The sequence below is a fragment of the Kwoniella dendrophila genome, chromosome 1 (assembly GCF_036810415.1).
Source record: "Kwoniella dendrophila CBS 6074 chromosome 1, complete sequence".
NCBI classification, from domain to species: domain Eukaryota; kingdom Fungi; phylum Basidiomycota; class Tremellomycetes; order Tremellales; family Cryptococcaceae; genus Kwoniella; species Kwoniella dendrophila.
In genome coordinates this window covers 1329503-1351401 of record NC_089476.1, presented here as the reverse complement: position 1 = coordinate 1351401, position 21899 = coordinate 1329503, and the positions used below count along the sequence as shown (strand labels likewise).

General features: G+C 38.4%; 8 protein-coding genes across 8 annotated transcripts; 4 read left to right on the top strand and 4 right to left on the bottom strand.

Annotated features, from left to right (window-relative positions):
• Nucleotides 1-22: 22 nt before the first annotated feature.
• On the top strand, nt 23-2110 carry L201_000493 (uncharacterized protein; the record flags this gene model as incomplete). The annotated part of the gene is made up of 7 exons (XM_066216294.1): nt 23-70; nt 215-261; nt 342-397; nt 519-781; nt 847-998; nt 1090-1862; nt 1998-2110. The coding sequence occupies 7 exons, from the start codon at nt 23-25 to the stop codon at nt 2108-2110; spliced, it is 1452 nt and encodes a 483-aa protein (XP_066072391.1).
• A 342-nt stretch (nt 2111-2452) lies between these two features.
• On the bottom strand, nt 2453-5252 carry L201_000492 (uncharacterized protein; the record flags this gene model as incomplete). Its single annotated transcript, XM_066216293.1, has 3 exons — nt 2453-3038; nt 3107-4678; nt 4771-5252. 3 exons carry the CDS (start codon nt 5250-5252, stop codon nt 2453-2455), a joined length of 2640 nt encoding a protein of 879 aa, XP_066072390.1.
• A 1924-nt stretch (nt 5253-7176) lies between these two features.
• On the bottom strand, nt 7177-10986 carry L201_000491 (uncharacterized protein; the record flags this gene model as incomplete). Its single annotated transcript, XM_066216292.1, has 12 exons — nt 7177-7390; nt 7455-7761; nt 7818-8028; nt 8087-8325; nt 8406-8961; nt 9018-9084; nt 9141-9274; nt 9344-9421; nt 9473-9604; nt 9670-9891; nt 9951-10274; nt 10759-10986. 12 exons carry the CDS (start codon nt 10984-10986, stop codon nt 7177-7179), a joined length of 2712 nt encoding a protein of 903 aa, XP_066072389.1.
• A 1177-nt stretch (nt 10987-12163) lies between these two features.
• L201_000490 (60S ribosomal protein L23) lies at nt 12164-12916 on the top strand (the record flags this gene model as incomplete). The annotated part of the gene is made up of 4 exons (XM_066216291.1): nt 12164-12224; nt 12319-12438; nt 12623-12771; nt 12869-12916. 4 exons carry the CDS (start codon nt 12164-12166, stop codon nt 12914-12916), a joined length of 378 nt encoding a protein of 125 aa, XP_066072388.1.
• A 448-nt stretch (nt 12917-13364) lies between these two features.
• On the bottom strand, nt 13365-14821 carry L201_000489 (uncharacterized protein; the record flags this gene model as incomplete). Its single annotated transcript, XM_066216290.1, has 6 exons — nt 13365-13426; nt 13510-13608; nt 13682-13744; nt 13819-13899; nt 13989-14100; nt 14195-14821. 6 exons carry the CDS (start codon nt 14819-14821, stop codon nt 13365-13367), a joined length of 1044 nt encoding a protein of 347 aa, XP_066072387.1.
• Nucleotides 14822-15285: 464 nt separating this feature from the next.
• L201_000488 (uncharacterized protein) lies at nt 15286-16985 on the top strand (the record flags this gene model as incomplete). Its single annotated transcript, XM_066216289.1, has 5 exons — nt 15286-15727; nt 15786-16284; nt 16363-16655; nt 16747-16841; nt 16899-16985. The coding sequence occupies 5 exons, from the start codon at nt 15286-15288 to the stop codon at nt 16983-16985; spliced, it is 1416 nt and encodes a 471-aa protein (XP_066072386.1).
• Nucleotides 16986-17417: 432 nt separating this feature from the next.
• On the bottom strand, nt 17418-18486 carry L201_000487 (40S ribosomal protein S5; the record flags this gene model as incomplete). The annotated part of the gene is made up of 4 exons (XM_066216288.1): nt 17418-17808; nt 17935-18010; nt 18097-18158; nt 18401-18486. The coding sequence occupies 4 exons, from the start codon at nt 18484-18486 to the stop codon at nt 17418-17420; spliced, it is 615 nt and encodes a 204-aa protein (XP_066072385.1).
• Nucleotides 18487-20152: 1666 nt separating this feature from the next.
• Nucleotides 20153-21251, top strand: L201_000486 (uncharacterized protein; the record flags this gene model as incomplete). Its single annotated transcript, XM_066216287.1, has 4 exons — nt 20153-20375; nt 20792-20926; nt 21024-21106; nt 21207-21251. 4 exons carry the CDS (start codon nt 20153-20155, stop codon nt 21249-21251), a joined length of 486 nt encoding a protein of 161 aa, XP_066072384.1.
• Between the last annotated feature and the right edge of the window lie 648 nt (nt 21252-21899).

Below are 21899 nucleotides of genomic sequence, written 5' to 3'. Positions count from 1 at the left end.
ATTCAGAAAATCATTATATAGGATGTCGGGACAGAAGCAACCTGTAGTAGGAATTATAGGGATGGGTGATGTGAGTTATTAGTCCGTATCATACACAGAATCACTCTGGGAATCAGATGAACAGGGGTAGAAGGAGCATGGAAGTGGCAGAACCCGATCGTTTGCTCTATGATCGAGTCGAGTACCATGCTAATGGGGAATAATAATCCTTCAGATGGGTAGAATGTACGCAAAACGATTAAAGGCCGGTGGTGTAGATTCGTAAGTTTACCAATAGCAATAAATGTTCTTATCAGCTATGAGACACTTTACAGCTAACCTATTTAGTTCCTATCAATCAGAATATACGTATGTGATAAACCGGAATCATACGAAACTTTACAAAAGGAATTTGAAGGTATGTTATACCCATTAATTGTATTATACATCATTTACCTTGAGCTTGCACGTCCAGCGTATGAATTACTGTACGATGAACTAAATAGAGACAGCCTGCTAACATTGTGTGATTATGATAGGAACCGGTATCATACCTCTACCTAATGGACATTCTGTATCCCGTTTATCAGATTTCATAATTTATTCAGTTGAAGCTGCAGCTTTAACCGCTGTCGTGAGAGAATATGGACCTTCAACAAAAATTGGTGCAGTAGTAGCTGGTCAAACAAGTGTAAAAGCACCTGAGAAAGAAGCTTTCGAAAATTATTTACCTGAAGATGTCGGTATAACTAGTGTTCATAGTTTACATGGTCCAACAGTAACCACCGAAGGACAACCTTTAGTAAGCGAATAACCATATTTTATATTTTACTGCCTATCAGCTGCGCTAATCACCCAATATGATAGATTATAATACATCATAGAGGACCAGAATCAAATATAAAAATGGTAGAAGATGTTTTTAGATCATTTAAAAGTAGATATGTTTATTTAAGTTATGAAGAACATGATGAAGTTACAGCAAATACTCAAGCTGTAACTCATGCTGCGTTTTTAAGGTGAGTCTGTTTTTGTTGATTGATATTGTGCAGTATCCTATCTTAACACATAAATACTGAATATTGATATTATTAACGTGAAATTTTTTAGTATGGGAACAGCATGGAAAAATTCATCCTCATATCCTTGGGAAACAGCAAGATATGTATCTGGAATTGAAGTTGTTAAAGTAAATATAACATTAAGAATTTATTCTGCAAAATGGCATGTTTATGCTGGTTTAGCATTATTAAATCCTTCAGCGAAAATTCAAATTCAACAATATTCAAAATCTGTTACAGAATTATTTAAATTAATGGTTGAAAATAAACAAAAAGAATTACAAGATAGAGTTTGGGAATCAAGAGAAAAAGTTTTCGGTTGGAAAAAAAATCAAGATCCCCCTTCATCTTCATCATCTAGCACTTCTTCCTCATCTTCATCCTCAAGTGAAAATCATCAAATTAGAGATCCAATTTTATTAAGTGAAAAAATATTGGATGAATTTAGTTTAGGAGGTTCAAGTAATTTAAATTCTTCCTCCTCTTCCTCTTCCCCTTCAAATGAAGGGGTTAATGTTAATTCCTCAACACCAAATTCACATTTAAGTTTATTAGCAATGGTTGATTGTTGGTCAAAATTAGGTATAAGACCATATGAACATTTAACTGTTGCTGGTACACCTGTATTTATGTTATGGATTGGTGTAGCAGAATATTTATTTAGATCAACTAGTTTATTAAGTTCAGCTATCCAAGCTGCTTTATCAGATCGTATACATAGACCAGATGATATTGAATTTGTCGTTGCTGCAAGAGGTTGGTCAGAATGTATAAGTTTTGGTAATTTTGATTTGTATCAAAAGAGATTCGAAGAAACTTCTAGTAAGTGCATGAATAATAATTACCCCTTTTTACCCAGATATGAGGAATACTTTCTTTGAAAATCAACTGAAAAAGAAAAGGATATTCAATCGATGAATTATCGTAACTGAATTTCGTTTATATTCCCTCTCCTAGACTTCTTCTCCCCACGATTTGAAGAAGCGACTAAATTAGGTGGTAGGATGATTAAAGCAATTCAAGATATGCAAGCTGGAAAGAAAACTAATGGTGAACCAAACGTTCAGTAAAAATTACCGAAAACAAAAGGCAATAAAGGATAACAGAAAACACATGATGAGAAAAATGGCAAGAGATACAACCAGCTACATCGTGTATCTAGTATTTGCTCAGCAGCAATTCATTCTATGGAAGACACATATATGCATCATCGTACAAAATGATTGTCTATGCCAAACGGAAACAGCTTGGCTTTCGTCTGCACGAAATGGATAGATATGATATTGGGTTATGTCGTCTACATGTATGCATTACGGATACAAAGAAACAAAAAGAACAATGCAAATCTCAAATCACATTACGATATATATGATACACAATCGTCAATTTAACTGACTATAAAGAACAAACTCTTAATCCCTCAAAGTGCTTAGTTCGAAACGACTCCCACTACCTAAACTACTACTAGTTTGATTTTGTGGCATATTAATATTATTGCTTATTTTTATTTTTAGATTATTACCAAAACCCATACCTAAATTACCTCCATTAGAATTCCTATCATAACTTTGTTGATGATCAATTGCATCCGTACTACTTGATCCTAAAATGTAATCCATATTTTTGATTTCATCTTCATTCAATCTTCTAGATTTAATTCTACCTTCTGAACCGCCACCACCTAGACCGAAAGATTCTATATATTTCTCTTTTTGCGTTCCATCTCGCGATTTATCCGATGTTGATTGCGTCTGTGATTCATCTTCTGAATTATTCGATGATGAAGCAGGAGAAGATCCAGATTCAACTTCTTGATTAGCTATATCTCCTTTGGATGAACCACCTTTTCTCTTCTTGCCACTTGATGATTTCATTGGTTTAGTCACCTTCTCTTTGTTGTGTTTACCTGGTCCTCTACGCCTCAATATAGCTTCATAAACACACACATCTTCGCCTCGTCTATGACAATGGAAACATTTTGGTTTTTCTCCATTGCACCTGAACAATTGTGAAAATAAAGAATTTGTCAGTACACTCCTTATATACCGGACCGATATGCGACTCACTTCAGTTTCTTAGCCCGACAGTTGTTACAAGCAATAATTGTCTTATCAATCTGTGGCTTCTCGGCTTGGCTTGATGACGTATCCATCTCTGTAGATCTGGGTTGCCCTATATCAATGGTTGACGTCTGCTCTTTGATCTCCTCTACCTGGACTTTACGCTTCTTCTTTTCAGGTTTTGCTGTTACAGTCGATTCGTTGAGTTCCTCTACCTCATCTTCTTTGTCTTGAGAATTATTCTCTCGCTTTTTACCTTTACCTTTACCCTTATTCGGTTTTTCAGGTAAATCAGCTTTACTGAATGATGTTGAATATGAGAATTTCTTTCCCTTCTCCAATGTCTTCGGCCTACCTAGAGTAGCCTCGCCTGTTTTTTTCTTGATCAATCCAGGTTGTTTGGATACCCATTCTGAGCTTTGGTGTTTATCTGCACTCGCTTTAGCGGCATCTTTCATACGAATTTTCAGTAGAGGTGGAAGATCTTCTTTTTCCTGCCTGGTACTTTGAGTTGAAGTGCTCCAACTCGGCATAGCAGGTGCTTTCTGAGATTGATGAGGACCGCGAGGTATGGTGTTAGGGAGAGAAGTTGGAGATTTGGATGATCTTGCTGATGCAGGGGCAGATGTAGAAGGATGAGCTTGTAGGTGTGGTAGAGAAGGAGACATGTAAGTATTATTGGATGAATTAGGTGCCGAAGCTGAATGGGCTGAAGGGTGACTATGTGGAATTTGATTATGGTTATAATCAGTAATATTGGAATGTAGACCATATTTTTCACCATCACCAATGACCATCGTAGGACTTCTGTGTCTTTGATATTGTTGAATAGAAGCGGGTAGAGGAGCCACTAAATCAGGTTGAATCTGAGTTTGTGACCAATCTGACAGATGCTTCTCAACAGCCAAGGGGTCAAGGGAAGTCTTCTGTTGGGCACAATAAGTACTTTGTCGGAATGAACCGTTAGTTGAAGGTTGATTGTATACTGAGTACTGTTGTTGTGGCAAAGACGAGGCAGGAGCAGGTGAAGGTATGGGAGGGTTGTATAAAGAGTTCATCATGATTGATGGAGATGAAGACGACGATGTAGGAATTGATGATAAATCACCTTGGGGTGGAGGAGGTGGCGGTATATTGTAAGTTGCAGGATTTGGCATCCATTGAGGTGGTGAATGGTTGATCAACCTCGAACTTTCGCCTAAGTTGTTCGGCATTGTGGGTGCCACTTGAGTTGTGGTTTGGGTAGTAATGACCGAGCTTTTCTGCGCTCCACTGGGCAATGATATCTCAGTGACTCTGTGTGCACTCGCAGGTCCGTCCGAAATAGATTGAGAGTTCATAGAAGGAAGAGACGTGCTCATAGATGTTGAGATCGGTGGATATGGATTCGTTTGATGTGAATTTTGTATCTGAGATGGATGCCCACCTAATCTATACTCATAGGATCTAGGTTGGGTATCGACAGTCCCACTAGCAATAGCAGGCGGACTGCCGTTCATCATTGACATTTTAGCCTCCAACAATTGAGAGAATCGATCTCCTGTACCTAGATTGATGGCTGGAGCTGCAAACGCCGTACTACGAACGATTTATTTCGTTAGCATGAGTACTGTAATTGCATAACCAAATCGCCCGTTAATAACACAGTTGCGTTGATAGGCCAGACTCACTCAAACAACTTATCATGATGAATAGTAGTATCAACATCAACGTACTCTTTTTGATCCTTTTGCATAGATCCATTCTCATTCATATTTGAATAGTCGTTCAGGCCTGAGTCATTTGTAGCGAAATATCCGTATGATATACTGGATGGTGGATTGTACGTTGAATTGTAAGACGAATCAATGGTTGGTGCAGATGTGTGTGACGAGTTCAGAGGAAGAGGGGGAGGGGGAGGGATAGTTGACCAGTTCATCCAAGCATTCTGAGAATTAGTTACATATTGATTTGTGTGAGATGATGATAATGAAGAGGAAGCCCATGCCTGAGGTTGAGGTTGATTATCCATCTGAGAATATGGTACATTTGTTGGATATGTGTTAGAATATTGATGAGGTTGAGTGCGTGGGTGTGATGACGAATCAATGTTCAAAGGTGCAGATGAAGGTCCGGGGACCGGTTGTCCGAGCGTTGAATAAGGATTATACATGGTGTTTTACTGGTATTCACCTAAACACCTTCGGTGTAGACTCGATATTATATTACGATACGATATACTCTATATATATCTATAAATTTTGAGGAATGTCGAGATCAAGGTTCCAAATATTTTGGGGTTTATTTACCCTTTGTCGCCTAGGTACGATATAGTATATATGCGTGAATACCCCTAAGTAAGGTAGTGATGCACAAGAGTATGTGTAAAAATCTATATGTGTATATGCATGTGATTGGGGAATATAGGCGCTTCTGCCGATTATGATTGTCAATTAATGAGTGTTGAATGATTGATGAGTGAATGATTTATTATTGTCTGTTAGGTGAACCGTGCGGCAATTTGTGACCTGAGCCAAAATAGTGGTAAAAGTGGGAAGTTAATTCTTGAGGACAATAAGGGGTTACACACTGTTCGTCTTTGCTTGGGTTTTACGCCCTACTTTTGTATTTCTGAATGTTCCGAGTCGAATAAAGTATGAGGAATATTGCTGTTGTTCGCTCCTTATGGCTACTACTACTATCTGCTCGATTGCTTGTTGAGTGGATCTGTTCGTAGACCTATCTTCTGTAATCGCAGAGGGATTTATGGTATTGAGATCCGGTCAAGCAGTCGTTTTTGCAGGATTACTGTACTCTCTAAGCGGGACCGCTTTTTTGCTGATAGGGATATTTTGGATGAGATAGAATGTCTGTTAAAGATATACACTTGAAAGGGTGTTTGTACAGGACAGAATGATGAATTGATAATATTGATATAATGATATGTTGATAATCGTATGTAGAATATAAGAAAAAAGAAAGATATGAAAGTGATGAACAAAGTCAAGTGGACGAATCGGAGGCTTTTTTTCCCATTTGTATGGAGAGGGGGGTTGGTTTATTGGTTTTTAGTGCGTTTTAGACTTTTCATATGCGTTATGTCACAGGCAGAGAGTGCAGCAGTGTGTGCCGGTACAGAAAAAAAGAATTTTGAAAAGGCACAAGGGAATTAACTTATTAGAACACAGGAAAATTTTGTAATACAAAATTACAAATTAAATACCCCGAATTTAAAGCATAACCTCGACACCTCCACTTTAATTACAAAACAAAACAACAGAAACAGAAATGGTAAATTACCTGACTGATCGAGTAAGGTAACCTAACTTCCTCTGGATATATACTTTACGGTGTCTGTTCTTTTTCATGTACCATTTCTAATGCATTATGAAATCAGCAGTGTAACATGTCAGGATCTGTTAATTACATAGATATGATCTCGTATCTCTTATCGACTGAAATGGATGCCATTTGATTGGATAAAACAGAGGTGGGCCACATGAGATCTTTCCTTTTTTTCTTGATTTTGTCTCATAATGCAAAGGATCACCCTATGTCTCACTGCCACGTTTTGTGAATATTGTTCTCCCCAGCTATTGTAAATACTTAAGGAACCGGGAATTTCAATAAAGGGGGATACGTACATGCGTTCTATCTTTATTGCATAATCCGAAAACCGAAACGTAATAGATTATATGTGTATTCAAATGAAGGATGATCTATTATGCGTCATGTCTTAAAGTCTGCATAGTTATTGAGGGAAAGACAACTTGCAAATATCTAACGATGCAGATAGTTCATCTTGGGTATTAGGTCGTACATAGAGAGGTTGCATAGCAATATAGAAGCGATTGGAAAAGATGTATGATAATCAGATGTACAATGGCATATAACGTAGTCTAATGACTCTAAGCTTTTTTGAGATCTATCTATATAATAATGATTTATCTAACAGCGATGTGTAAAATTAGTCTATAAAAATGTAAAGGCTAAATGCGGTGCGAAGTATACGGAATAATGGTTACACGGTTAGAAACGATACAACGGATTTGATATTTGAAGGACAATACTTGAGCATACAGATGTTCTCTTCACCTTTACTTCTCTTCAGCTTCACCATCACCACCAAACATAGCATCCAAACCACCTGCATCATCTTTAGCAGCTTCAAAAACTTCGAATGCTGTTCTTTCACCTTTCTCAATTTGAGCTTTTCTATCAGCTCCACCTTTACCAAGACCAGCTGACCATCCTTTTTGTCTCGCAAATGCAGCAGGTGATCGATCAAGTAAGATATCCAAATCGGCATCACTAGAACGTTGTATATGTCAGTTCAGGATCGCAATTATCGAATGCGGCGAAAGCAATGACTCACCTGATAATCTTATCATCCTTAGTAACTACATCAATCTCTTCACCATCCAACTCCAACAAAGCTTTAGCCATTTCAGCGGTAGTTTCAACCTTTGATTTTTTACCTAAAATCACCCGACCATTTTCATCCACTACTCTGCCAAATTTACCTTGCGATATAACTAAAGCTTCCAGTTTTCTCTTTGATCCGGCTTTGGCAAGGATTTTAGTTTCAATAGTGTGGGCTGACACAAGTCGGAAAACCAATACAGGTCGTTTTTGACCAATTCGGTGAGCTCTGTCTTGTGCCTGTAAATCCATTTGTGGATCTGCATAGGAAGAGGTCAGCGATCTTAACACTAGTAGTTACAGCTGATCAACTCACTCCAATCGTTGTCAAAGAATATGACAGTATCTGCCGCAACCAGGTTGATACCTAAACCACCTGCTCTAGTTGATAGCAAGAACAATTTACAGGCGTCGGGATTTTCACCTCCGTTGTTGAATTCTGCCATTTGCTCTCGTCTTGACTCCTGAGATGTAGACCCATCAATTCGACAGGTCCTGAAGCCTTTGAAGGTATTAGCCCAATCCTCCTGCAAAATAATCTGGATTAGCTACGAGTCTTCAACTGGCAATTCCCAGCTGACTCACGATAACGTCCAACATGGTAGTGAATTGAGAGAAAATCAGAACTTTATGTTCTCTAGCAAACAATTCATCTAGTAATCGATTTAGTAAGAGCATTTTACCACTAGCATTGACAAGTTCTTGGTCGACGACATATTCGTTGGTGTTAGGGTCCACTGGCCAATCGAAAAGGAAAGGATGTGAAGAGATCTTCCGTAACTGCATGACGATATTTTGTAATCGCATGTTGTTAACGCTTTTCTCTGCAACAAGAAGGAAATCAGTAACGATTCACTGAGTTGATTATTCGATTACTGCAAAAGCGTATTGATTGTGAACTTACTGGCTTGCTGTAATGCCCAATCTCTACCGATCTCAGCAGCAGATTTCTCCTTCACACCACTAGGTTCGTCAACTCTAATGCCATTTTCAAGATCCCTGATAAATTTGGAATCGTTCTCTTCAATTTTGTAATTGACCCGATCTTTTTTTCTTGACGCGCGTACTGCTGGTAATTCAGGCTCAGGTTTGGCGACTTCCTCTTCTTCGGCCGTTTCATCTTCAATACCACCTGATTTCTTATCAATCAAGAATTGTCTGATTGATCCTGAAGCGATAGCTTGATATATATCTTTCTGCTGCTGGGTAAGAGGAGCATACAGTAGATATTCTTTCTTGGGTGGTAGATCCTTCTCCACATCGACTTTCAGTCGACGTAATAAGAATGGTTTTAGGATAGCGTGTAGCGAGGAAACAACCGATGTTTTGTTGAGCAGACCTTCTGTAGTGGATCCGTTGTTCATTTCGTCAAAGTTGAACCACTGTTGGAAAGAATCTAGATCATCGAAAATGTCGGGAAGAATAAAGTTTAGCAAAGACCATAATTCGGCAAGATTGTTCTACGATCAAGACTATGTCAGCTGGAAGATAATTCTCATAAGAGCAGCTAACTTACATGTAATGGTGTACCAGTAAGAATCATTCTATTGGCACTGGTGTAAGACTTCAACTCTCGAATGAGTCTAGATCAATACGATCAGCTTGGTGCATTTTTGAACGGTCATGGTAGCCGACTTACTTGCAATCCAAGTTTTTCAATCTATGACCTTCATCAACAACGATAAATTTCCATAAAAGACCACTCAGGAACTGCTTATCTCTCATCGCTATTTCGAATGTTGTAACTACAATCGGGAACGAGGTTGTATCATTCTGTCCTGGTCGGAGCGCTGATCCGGTTGATTTCCTTGTACCTCTTTTACCACTCTTTAGCCCTCCTACACCAGCCGAAGAAGGAGGTTGTAGACGTGTTTTTCGAAGTTCAGCTCTATATTCAGGAAGACCATGATACATGAGAACCTAGAATCATTTGTAAGCTCATTCCGGGGTATAAATCAAGCAGCAGCTTACCGGTACAGATGGAGCGAACTTTTCGAATTCTGAACACCAGTTGTTTAGTACTGATAGAGGGCACACGATAAGGAATGGACCCCATGTTCCCTTTGACCGTAAATGGGCAAGGAAAGATATCGTTTGTAGGGTCTGGAACGGCAGGGGCAGTCAGTCAATGAGACACAGTACGGTGCAGCGTGATGATTACAACTTACTTTACCCAAACCCATCTCATCGGCCAAAATACCATTTAAACCATTCTCGTATAAAGATATCATCCACTGCACACCGGCCAGCTGATAATCTCTTAACTTCGCACCGGTTACTAGTTCAGGCTGTTTGAACGAATACTGTTTGCTATCTTCACCGTCGGCTTCATCTGCATCGCCATTCGGTTGTTCTTCTTTAACTTGTGAATCATCTTCACCTTCAACACCCTGCAACGAAATCCCGTCAGCTACAATTTCAGTTCAATCCTATTCACCGAATAGCTCACCTCTTCGACCTTTACATCTTCGCCATCCTCTTCTTCTACTTTGACTCGCTTTTCACCTCTGCCGCCTTCGCTTCTTCTTTTTCTCTTGTTATTGGTTGGCTCAGGGTCTTTTTGTTCCACTTTGGCCTTCTTGTCTCTCGTACTACCTCTAGTAGACTGTTGACCTTCTTCAGCTCTTTTCTCTTTATTTGCTTTTCTAGTTTCAGCTCTAGCTTCAGCTTTTTGCTTTTCTATCTGTTGTCTTTCCATACGTTCTCCAATGATTTTAGCATAGATAGTTGATTTATCCAATAAAAAAGATAATCTCGAAGCTCTAGCAGCAGCCTGATATTGTTCGTCATCCATATTATCGTCGATAGGAGGTAAAGGTGAGTCGGATTGAGGTGGAGTCAGATACATTATTGATTATTCACAGATTGATGATGAGGAGAGAAAGTTACAGATGACAAGTAAATGAATGATATGAATCGGATTATGGCCATTATCCACAATCAATCAAGTTATATTATATGGTGGGGAACAAAGAATGAGAAAAACAAAGGAAGGTAGTAAGCTTCTATACTATGCTGACGAGATTTGTGTTCTCTTCCTCCGACCGGAAAAACAACCCGAACCAAACAAAGTATGTTGTGTATCATGTTGAATACATCCAATAGCATTGAACCCGGAACAGGTATACTCCTTCCTTTCATCATTGACTTCCAGGTCATTCAAGATGTTGTCTCTTGTATAGATCGTTTGAAGAATCGGAATATCTCCTTCCTTTCCTCGACGCGTTTGTGTAAACATTACTTTTGCACAAACTCACCTTGGGATCCGTTTCACCTCCCTCCTGAATTTCCTCGACTAGTTCTTCCACATTTACCTTCTCGTCCTTATCATCTGATTCCCCATTAGCTATCTTAACATTTTCCGCTAATCCTGGAGAAGCTGTTCGAGGCGATACAGGCATAGAATTCGTTACTGAAGTTGCGGCTGTATGAGATAAGGAAGGGATATTGTCGGATGAGGCTGATTTTGTAGATGGTGGTGTCATGTGTGTTGTGCTTGCTGAGAAATTATTATGTTGAGGTGAATGTATTTGACTACGCTAGATATATACTCGTTGCGGTACAGATTACTTCGATATCTATTATAGAAAAGGTTGCAATGGCAAAAATATAATGTTGATAAGATATAACGATGATATCATGTTTCCTTTGATCTCTTTTTCCTTGAAATTATGTTTTCGATCGCGACCTGATATTTTTGGTATTTTCACCCTAACCTTTTTGCCAGACATTCATATTGGGTTGAGTCATCTTTTGTTCCACGCGACGACGCGTACAAGATCATGATCTATTTTACGGAGGTGTCCGCCTTTTCATCAGTTACTCCTCTATATCTTCCTTCCCTTTTAGTCCATGATTTTATGCCACTGATAAGCGAGATTTCTATCGATTTTTAAATACCGCGAAACTCCGCTTCAATAATTCATCCAAAAATCTTCATCGTGGTATGGTTTCACGGTTTGTAGGGTGAGATGCGAGGTTTCGAGGTTTTAGGCTATGCTCTTACTCGCTGTCGTGTGGTTGTTGCTCACTGCCAATTCCTGCTCAGTTGGTAGTTTGGTAGTTTAACAAAATAAACCTTTAATTATCTACAACTTCAGTTTTACCCTTCCTCCTATCCTTCAAAACCTCAAAAAGACAATTCAAAATGTCCGCCAAATGTGAGTAGAGCATCATACACACCACAGAATCAATTAGAACGGAGCAGAATGATATAGGAAAAGAATGGATGGAAGGAATGCAAGGACGACACGGTATCTTGATCAACAACCTCAACAGTTCAGCGGTATCAACTAAACAGCAATGTCATCACAGCGATCAATACAACAGTATCATATGTATCATGTAGAAGAGATGGAGAATCAGCTGGATCAGAGGATGGTTAAATAAGAACAGGGTATACATGATGATTTCAACATAGGCGACAATCTTTGCACAATTCTACAAACCTATCAACGAAAAACAATATTCAGCAATCAATCGTCCCAGTCACCAGCTTTTATTAGACTTGACATTCCATTACGTCCCTGCCATTCTTGACCTATATCGTTGCTGTTCTGCTTGGAATTACTTGGATGGAGCGTGTCAGTCGTTAGATAGAACAACCAAAACTGATGATATACCTAATCATTTACAGCCGCCGCTACCGGTACCAAATTCCGAATGTCTCTCGGTCTTCCTGTTGGAGCCGTTATGAACTGTGCTGATAACTCAGGTGCTAAAAGTGAGTTAAATATCAAAGTTGCAGAATAGCAGAATAGCAGAACACGTGAATGCTGATACTGTCATCTCCTTACAATTCATTCTCTCTCATCTAGACTTATACGTTATCTCAGTAGTTGGTTTCGGTGCTAGACTTAACAGACTTCCAGCTGCCGCTGCCGGTGATATGGTTATGGCTTCAGTTAAAAAAGGTAAACCTGAATTAAGAAAAAAGGGTTAGTAAAAGATTCCTCCATACGTGGTGTTTGTACTAGAAAGGATAGTTTGACTGATTATTTGATATTTTTCACCTTCAAATCTCTTTCTTTGGCTCAATTCACATCAAACATTATCATTCGGCCACTATACCAAATATCACACCTTATCAACCCTATTCATTTGCAAAATTTCCATAAACAGTTATGCCAGCCGTTATCTGCCGACAACGAAAACCATGGAGAAGAAGAGATGGTATCTTCCTTTACTTTGAAGACAATGCCGGTGTCATTGTTAACGCTAAAGGTGAAATGAAAGGAAGTGCTATCAACGGTCCAGTAGCTAAAGAATGTGTAAGTCATTTTTTTCGTCTCATTTTATTGAATTCAATATCAATCCTTATAAATTGAGAAAATCAAACTGATTTATGTTGTTATCTCACTATTTTAGGCTGATTTATGGCCTCGTATCGCTTCTAACGCCGGTACCGTCGTATAAGTTGTTTATTCAAATCTTATATTATTAGCGTTAGATTGGGATGCATTGGATGAATGACATATTTCACATATTGGGGGTTTTCATTATTCCTTCTTTTTTGTACGATGATTTAAGCATGGATTTTACACAAATCTGCAATCATTTAGATCTAATCTGATTTGTTTCAACCTTCCTGCATAACTTACATTTGAGGACGGCATTACAAAGGATCACTGTGATTGTTTTTGAACGTATGGTGAGCGTGATAGACATTTAGGTGCCTTTTCTTTTGGTTTTAGGATGCTTTAAAATCTCAAAACATGCTGGTATATATGCATTGGCATGAGTGGTATATACAATGTTTGGTATAAAACTGAAACTTGATATATAAATATGGTATCGTCTATCCTATTTGTTAACATGATCCTTAAACAGACGAAAACATGATTCTTGAAATTAATAGTGGGAATCACAATCTTGTTAAACCCCATACAAAACCAGCTATTCCAGCTAGATAACTACCCCAAATTACTGGTAATCGAAAGCAATATATATATTGATTTGTCAATCAGAAGCTATTTTCCCGTTGGATTAATTGACAATTCTTAACTCACAATATCGTCTTTTGGGTTGCCTAGCGATTGCTGTGGAGGGTAAATAAATACCCATAACGTTGCAGAAAATGTGAGATGTTAATGGCGGTAAGACCGATCCTGTTTTTTTTTAAAAAAAATATAATTGGCATTAGCTGTTCACCGTCCTCAGCTGACCGTATAACGAACCTACCTGTTCTAAGATATAGATAGGAAGCGAACCATCCGAAGAGTGTTGTATAACTTAATTGGAATACTACGGACCGTAGGCGATTATGTCGTCAGTGCAAGGCTCAAAGTCGAATTGGTAGGACGGTAAATCAAACGTACAACACCCTAAAATAGCATGTATAGCGGCATGCTTTGTCGAACCATTCTTACGGAACGTTTCTAGTGCATGATGGGCGTGAGCTGAATAGGTGGGATTGACTATAATCAGTATCTGGCATATTGTAATATCAAATCACATCTCCGAGGTTACAACTGTGGGAAACACTAACCTATACCGAACCATAAAGGTGTACCAAAAACCATAGAACTAAATGATAATCCACCTAATATCGATACCGATAAGATTGATGATCGAAATACTAATTCTTCTGTTATAGGTCCCTGGAGTGAGTCGAGATATTTCAGCTCATTGTTCCAAACATATTGTGGTCTCCGATGTCTGTACATTACGCAATGCAAGAACTAGTTCACTCACTACAGCATAATTCCTAAGTTCCATCAAACCAAACTCCCTATATCCCCTGCCTAATTTTTGTAGTAAACCTTCACCATGATACCTATTACCTATCAAAGGTAGATCATCATCTAGAAGCATAGCAAATAATGGTCCAGTCATTAATATAGGAGCTAATGTCCATGGTAAGATCTGATATAATAATTTGCTGTTATCATTATTATTAGGTAATCTTAATCCCAATAAAGTTAAACTCTGAATTATACTACTACGATTACCAGAATATTTTGCTAAACTTTTGATTGTAAGATAAACACTTGATAATGATAATGTTGTTGAAATGATTACAGCTATCATACGTCTTTTCATAGTTTCTGGATGATCTCTTGATCCAGGTTTTGGTCCATTTCCCTCGTACCCTATATCTCCATCATCTGTTGATGAAATAGGTGGTATAGCTGATCCGTCATCATGATTTGAATTAATTGGTTTGGCTTTTGCTTGTTTAGGTGTTTTGGGATTGAACAACTTTTGTGAAAGATATAATGATCCTACGTATGATGTTGTAGCTAGAAATGATAAGGTATGAGCGGTTGAAGGTGTTATTATACCAACTAGGTTCGGCGGTAATGCCAATGATGAATCCATTTCACTTCCCACTGATCAATTCTCTTGATCTTCCGTGTTCGCAATAACCTATCGTATATAGAAAGGAGGATGAAGTAATAGTGATAGATGGAGAATAAGGATAGTGAAAAATTGATTGATGCAAGAAGAATAAAGTTACAGCAACAATTACAAAATGCTACAAGGATCAAAACAATAAGATCTTAAGCTTAAAATGACAAACATTATGTAATTACGGCATGTGACTTTCCCGGTCAATTAACCTTACCGAACCATACCATATTCTTGGCTATCAGATAATTCTAAACTACAGATCTTTAGCTTTCATTCATTCTTGCTTTCTCTCAACTCACTTGTGATCAAGTAATACTCATCAAGGGCGACTTCGAAAGCTCACTCAGGCAATTATCCTACATGTAGTTATATCAAATTAGAGACGAATGTGAACTTTCAATCAATCTCAAGCGGCGCCATTAACAACAAATATGGCAACCTCGATCCCCTCAAATCCACTACAAAGAGCCCATGCTTTATCCTTGGAAGCGTCGACTGTACTTCGACCACCATCAGTGCCGATAATAATTCTAACACAAGCTCTAAAGCAATATCAAGAGGCGATTGAACTATATGAGAAAGCTCAGAAAGATGCTGAATCCAGAGGTAGTGATGAAGCAAATACATTGAAGATGTTGGTAATTCAACATAAGAAATTACTGAAGGACGTTGAAAGGCGAATCTTGAATGCTCAAAAAGATCAATCATCTTCTCCTGCACGTATAGTAGGTGTAAGTGATAGTAGGCCAATTCAAAGAAGACTGGTGAGCGAAAGTGCTGCTACACAAATTGCAACGAGACCAACAGATGCAATGAGAGGGATGAATATACCAAGTAATCTTGGTTTCACAGGTATACAACCTTCAGGATTAGGTGAGCTGGTTCACCCTACAGATGTCGGTCTCAGCTGAGTATAGAAGTAAATCAATAGCGAATCGATTATCACCACCTCGGTCAATCCCACCATTCGCATTACGACCACCTACAACCATTACTACACCTCAAGCTGGTGTTCAATTAGCTGAACCATCTTTATCACCTTTATATTCATCATCATCAACATCATCTTCGACAGAAGAATCATTCATACATTTTGGTTCACCACCAGAAACCTTAGATCCATTTTCGAGGTTTTGGGGTATGTTAGAAAATATGATTGAAGAAGTTAGTGGTCCAGTAATGTTCGCTACTGCTCCTGTTAATCGACCACCTGCAACGTCTGCAAATAAAAATACGGATATTAAGTCAAATAAGAAAGAAGATAAGCTACATAGAGAGAAGACAATAACGACAAAAGATAAAGGAAAGAACAAGGAGGAGAATTCAGAAGACAGCTTTTATGTAGTGAGAAAGGGTAAAGGTAAAGAAAAAGAAATCGAATCGACTGATGATGAAGAAGATCAAAAGGGTAGACCTAATACGGGTACTGGGTGAGTTATCGGGTTTCTAGCCATTAATCATACTTAATATTCAGTACTGAATAAATGTTTGGTACATCCTATCTTTAGTGGTCCGACTAAGACAGCTGAAGAACTTCTACTTGAGAATGAATCATTAAAAATTTCTTTAGATGGATTAGCTATTCATGCTGAATCATTAGATACATCGAATAAATTATTAAAAAAACAACTTGAAGAACGTGAAAAAGGATTAAAAGTGATTATGGAATCATTAAAGAAAGAAGCTGGTAGAGTTAAAGCTGGTCAAGAAATTTGGAAATCGCAGTTGTTAGCGAATTCTCTGGCTCATTCCACTACTAATACCATCAGTAATAGACAAGGACCCTCAGATGATTCAATTTGTAAGTAATACCATTTTTTGCATTTGGGAAACTACAATCGGATAAATGTTTGAGGCTAAATCATTGGGAAATTTTCTCCTTCATCGACTAGCTAAAAAACGAATAAAAGAACTTGAAGATGAATTACGCTCAATGAAAGCTGAAAATGAGAAACAGAAAGAAACGATAACAAGGTATAAAGAGAGAGTAAGTGATTACTAACCAGTCGGCAGTCTTCGTTAAATTGCTGATGTAGACGAATAGTTTGAGAAGATCAAACTGAATGCTAAGGCTAAGAAAGAAGCTAAACTTGCTGCTGCTGTACAATCCGATGGAAATGGAGAGAAGTGATTCTCGGAGCTGATGAACGACAATCGAGCGATATGTTGTATATGCTGTACAATACTTGTCTGTATTTGTCATGTAATGCTTGTTGTATCAACATGAATGTATGATTTGATACGTTACTACCTCATGTGAACATCATGTTGGTTGATAAATCAGTATGCTATCATATGATGACAGATGGGCTGAAAACGTAGATTGCCATATTGATCAATTGAAAATGCAAAGCAAAAAGCCTTCATGACATCCCTAAATTAGGCTATATCAACTACGAGAGAAAGTATACTAGATAGCTATCTAGAAAGAACCAAAAAGATAATCTATCCAATATAACAATCCCTCCTTTCTTTCCCCATCCATCGTTTTCTATCTAAACTAAACCACAATGATAAATATCCAAAATAATGAAAAGAATATATATTGATATATTTGAAAAAATTATCGGTTAGATTTAGCTACTCTTTCAAGTTCATCTTTCTTTTTAATTGCGTAAGAGTTTGATGAACCTTTTGCTGCGTTAACTAATTCATCTGCTAAACATTCTGAAACAGATTTTGAGTTTTTGAAAGCGGATTCTCTTGTACCGGTAGTTAATAAAGAAACAGCTTGATTAACTCTTCTTAATGGAGAAACATCAACAGCTTGTCTTCTAACTGTACCTTGAGAACCAATTCTAGTTGAATCTTCTCTTGGTCCAGTGTTTACAACAGCATCAACTAAAACTTGAATTGGATTTTGTTCAGTAACTAAATGAATGATTTCAAAAGCGTGTTGAACAATTCGTACAGCCATGATTTTTTTACCATTGTTTCTACCGTTCATCATGAGGCTATTATGAAAGATCAATTACAGAATAATAAATCAGCTTTGTCGCCCAGTTGCACAGGTATGATCGTAGGAAGGGAAAGTCCTATAGCTGAACTAGATGTATACTTGAGCTGAATACTACACTCACGCGTTAACAAGTCTTTCAACAATTGGCATTCGTCCTTTAGCGAATTGTTTTTTGGCATATCGACCAGCAGTGTGGGCTATAGAGGATATACGAGATCAGTACTTTGGTTCTAATCACTGGATGTAGTTTTTAACTATATAAGAAAGGAAAGCTAATACTCACGAACGTAGACAGCGTGGTTAACGTTGATGTAATCGGTAAGGGAGATATCTTTAACTTCGACACTATAATGAGATGCCATGAATTAGCATTGATTACCTTCCCCATAATGCTGCTGATAATATCCTTTCGTCCTTCTAATTTCAATGAATCCTTTATCTCTAGCTTTGCTCATCTTCAATGCCTTGACGATTCGACATATCTGCCTTTGCGAAGGATATCCAATTTACTTCCACTTGTATGACTGAATGCGACCTTGTTCTCCCCTTCTTATGATGCGATGATCAATATGAATACCCCAACTCACCCTTCAGCATCCCATTTACCGAAAAGTTTAACTGAACCTTCTGAAGCTACTTTAGCGACATCGTTTGGAAGTGTTTGAAGAGCCATCTTGTATAATATCCTCCTTTTTTTTCTTACAGTCCTTCTAAATCGATTCTAATAAGTTGATATCGAGTCGGAAGGTCGACTGTTGATTTTTTGTTGAGCGTGTGAAAGAGCTAAAAAGCTTGATGGATGAGTTAAAACGGTATCTTCTTTACAATCTTTGATAATAATGTCAAAAGAGCATCCAATGCTACACTCACAGTCAAACCTCAAACTGGCATACTGAACACTAACTGTAGGTAGGATACAAGCATACAAGCATACAAGCAGCAGAGTCAGGACTAACGATGCATGGTCATGGTCATATCGCACCCTCCCATTAACCGGGAAATTTCGGCGTTATAGCTCTCTACCGCCAGCAGAGAAACCCCACCGCAAAGAGCAACAGTTGATAGCTTAACACCGATTCTTAAATCCGATGTTTCAAATACGTAAGCACCGATGAGAATACCAAGCAACGGTAATGTCCGCTTCTTGACTGATTTGATCTCGAGATTTTCCCGTTCCTGTATTCACGTTTGATAAGATCGATCAAACTCACTCTATACAACATATTCTGCTCGACAAAGATGTTAGCACTTGTACAAATACACGAGAAACTTCAATATAGTAACTTCTAGGCTGATTCAGAACACTGCTACATCACTTTGACAGTCGAGAGATGTCTTGCTACGCCTGATTCCTTTTGCGGTATTATGAGAAGAAAACTAGATCAGCTGGTATCGTTCTGTGCTACTCAAATGGATTTTTAGTAGAATCTCTCAAACATACATTACTCAATTAGCGAGATACTCAAGTATCGCTACCGTCTGTAACGAGCGGCTCACGGATCGTTTGCAGCTTGCAGCGGTAGCCATAACATATAGCAATCAAGAAGAACCGATACTGATAATCGTCAAAATACGGAAATACCATACTCTTGGTGCAACATCTCCTACCCTTATCTATCTGGGCTCTCCTTGCATAACATACAGAGTAATATGAAAGCACTCGTGCTGTATCGTCTTGATGATTCGAATGTCTTGGTGTTATCGATTGTCCTAATCAAACTGAGACCAAATCCTTCCATACAATCAACGATATGTGGCAGTCTGCTATACTGGTTTGTGTTCAATTCGGATCAATTAATCCCCATACTTAGAGTACATATACATGACATTCGTCATCGAGGAGTTATGATAAATGATCTGAATTTGATTGAACAGTACATTCCATGCATTTTTGGTTAATTCGTGTTAAGGTTTCATGCTAATGGTAATAAAGTGAACTTGACGCGTATCTCTTATAACCGTGATGTAAAGGGGTTGAATCGGGAGGAGTCGGAAATGAATTAGGAATGTGCCATAATAGCGGAGTTAGGTAAAACGCCGTATTACAGTGCATAATATAATAGGGAATCAACTCCACGCTATATATAGGATGAGGATATCAAATAGGATGTTATAGGATGTTATAGGAATAAGGAATAAGGAATTGGCGCATTTTGCAAAGGATCAAGGATTTACCGTTATTTCACCTATAATCATCATTTTATCACTTTTGACTATCTTACTGCTCCTCTTAAACATTATCCTTGTTGTAATACTCTTTTGTTTCTTTGTTCTCTACTCTACTCCCCACTCAGCTTTGATTTTCTATCAAAGAAGCAAAAAAATTAAATCAGTTAAAAATGTCTATACTCAGACTCAGATCAGCTATTGCACCAGCTAGAAGATTCGCTTCTACCATTTCAGTTCAATCAACTTCATCAAATTTATCAGGTGGATCATTAGGTAATATTGAAGCTTCATGGAAAGGTTTATCATCAGAAAATCAATATGAAATTTATCAACAACTTGAACAAATTCAAAAGAAAGATTGGAAAGAATTAACCATTGATGAAAAGAAAGCTGGTAAGTTTTAAAGTGCCAAGTGCGCGTATTTCATCAAATTGTTATTGGATAATTCTGGTTCGGCTCATTCCGGATCAAGGTTCCATGTCAACATAACATCTTAAAGATTGGAAGAGATAGTCCTTTGGTATTCACCAATCTCATGAACTTATTCATATTTGCTATATGGACGTCATCGCAAGGAAATGCATGGAGGGTCAAATGGTCACACAATGGGAGACGGGAGGAAGATGCACGAACCGTTACTCCAACATCTTTCCCACGCTACAGGTCAACCCTTAGCCTCTGTCCTGTAGCACCATGATTATGAGAAGGATGTCAAGCTGATTATATGATACTCATTTACCTATCCCTCATCAAACTTGCACGAATCCGCTTGTTCAACAAACAAAAAATGTTACATTACCAACTCACAGCTTACTTCGTCGCTTTCGGTCCTCATGGTCCACGAACACCTGTCAGTGAAAAAGGTCACGGTATGAAAGTATTCGCTGGTACATTAGCAGCTGTCGGTGCCGCCTACGGTGTCTTCTTATTCGCTCGATCACAAGGTAAGTTTCTTTCATGCGTTACATCAAAATACTTCATCTCACAGAGGCATTCGCCTTTTGCATCAAATCGCTGATGTGTACTTCCTTATTCCTACAGCTCCTCCTCCTCCTCACACCATGACTCCAGAATACCAAGACCAAATGACCGAATACATGAAGAGTCAAAACATGAACCCTATCGTGAGTCCACTTATCTCTGGAGCGAGCAAGGCCTTTTGCAATTGCTCATTCTTGCATGTTGTCGCATACAATTACTGACTACTGTTATTACTTTTCCCAGTCCGGTGTTTCTGCCGAAGGTTCAACAAAATCCATGAGACAATAGAAACCTCCATAAATACATACATATACGGATGGAAAGCATGGATGTTAATTAAGCTTTGTTGTCCTAGTGTTTAGGCTGTTGATAGATTCGCTGCCATCTGTCCGCTATTGGAGAGAGCACTGAGACGACAAATATGACCTCAAGAACACAGCTCGTTGGTGCTTGCCGAATGTCGTCCAAGGGATGAACAAGTGATTTGGTCCTGATATTTGAGTTATTCTTCACATTTTCCTTTTACCTCACCTAGAATATCAGGCTTGCATTAGCATGAAGCTTACTGATATCACACCACGTTGGCAAGCTGCAACTCAGCTCTGACTGGGAGCCGAGGTGGAATCACTGTCATGACCATATACGAGTTCTACGCAAGCATGATAGCGTCAGCCCAAAATCGAACATGCTTATTCCGAAATAACGTAAAATCGCAAATCTCTTAACGTAAACCTCTCTGTGACTGTTCGATTATCTAAAACTTTTGACAAAGCTACCGACAAACCCACCAGTATCGTTTATGGTAATCCTTAGTTGCTGTCCCTTTTGCCTTTCCTACCCACATTAACATCATGAATGGGTTGATCGATTGCAGGCTATGAATGGATGATTGGAAGTCTCAGCTTGATGATCATGGAGTTAGACTAGAAGACTGTA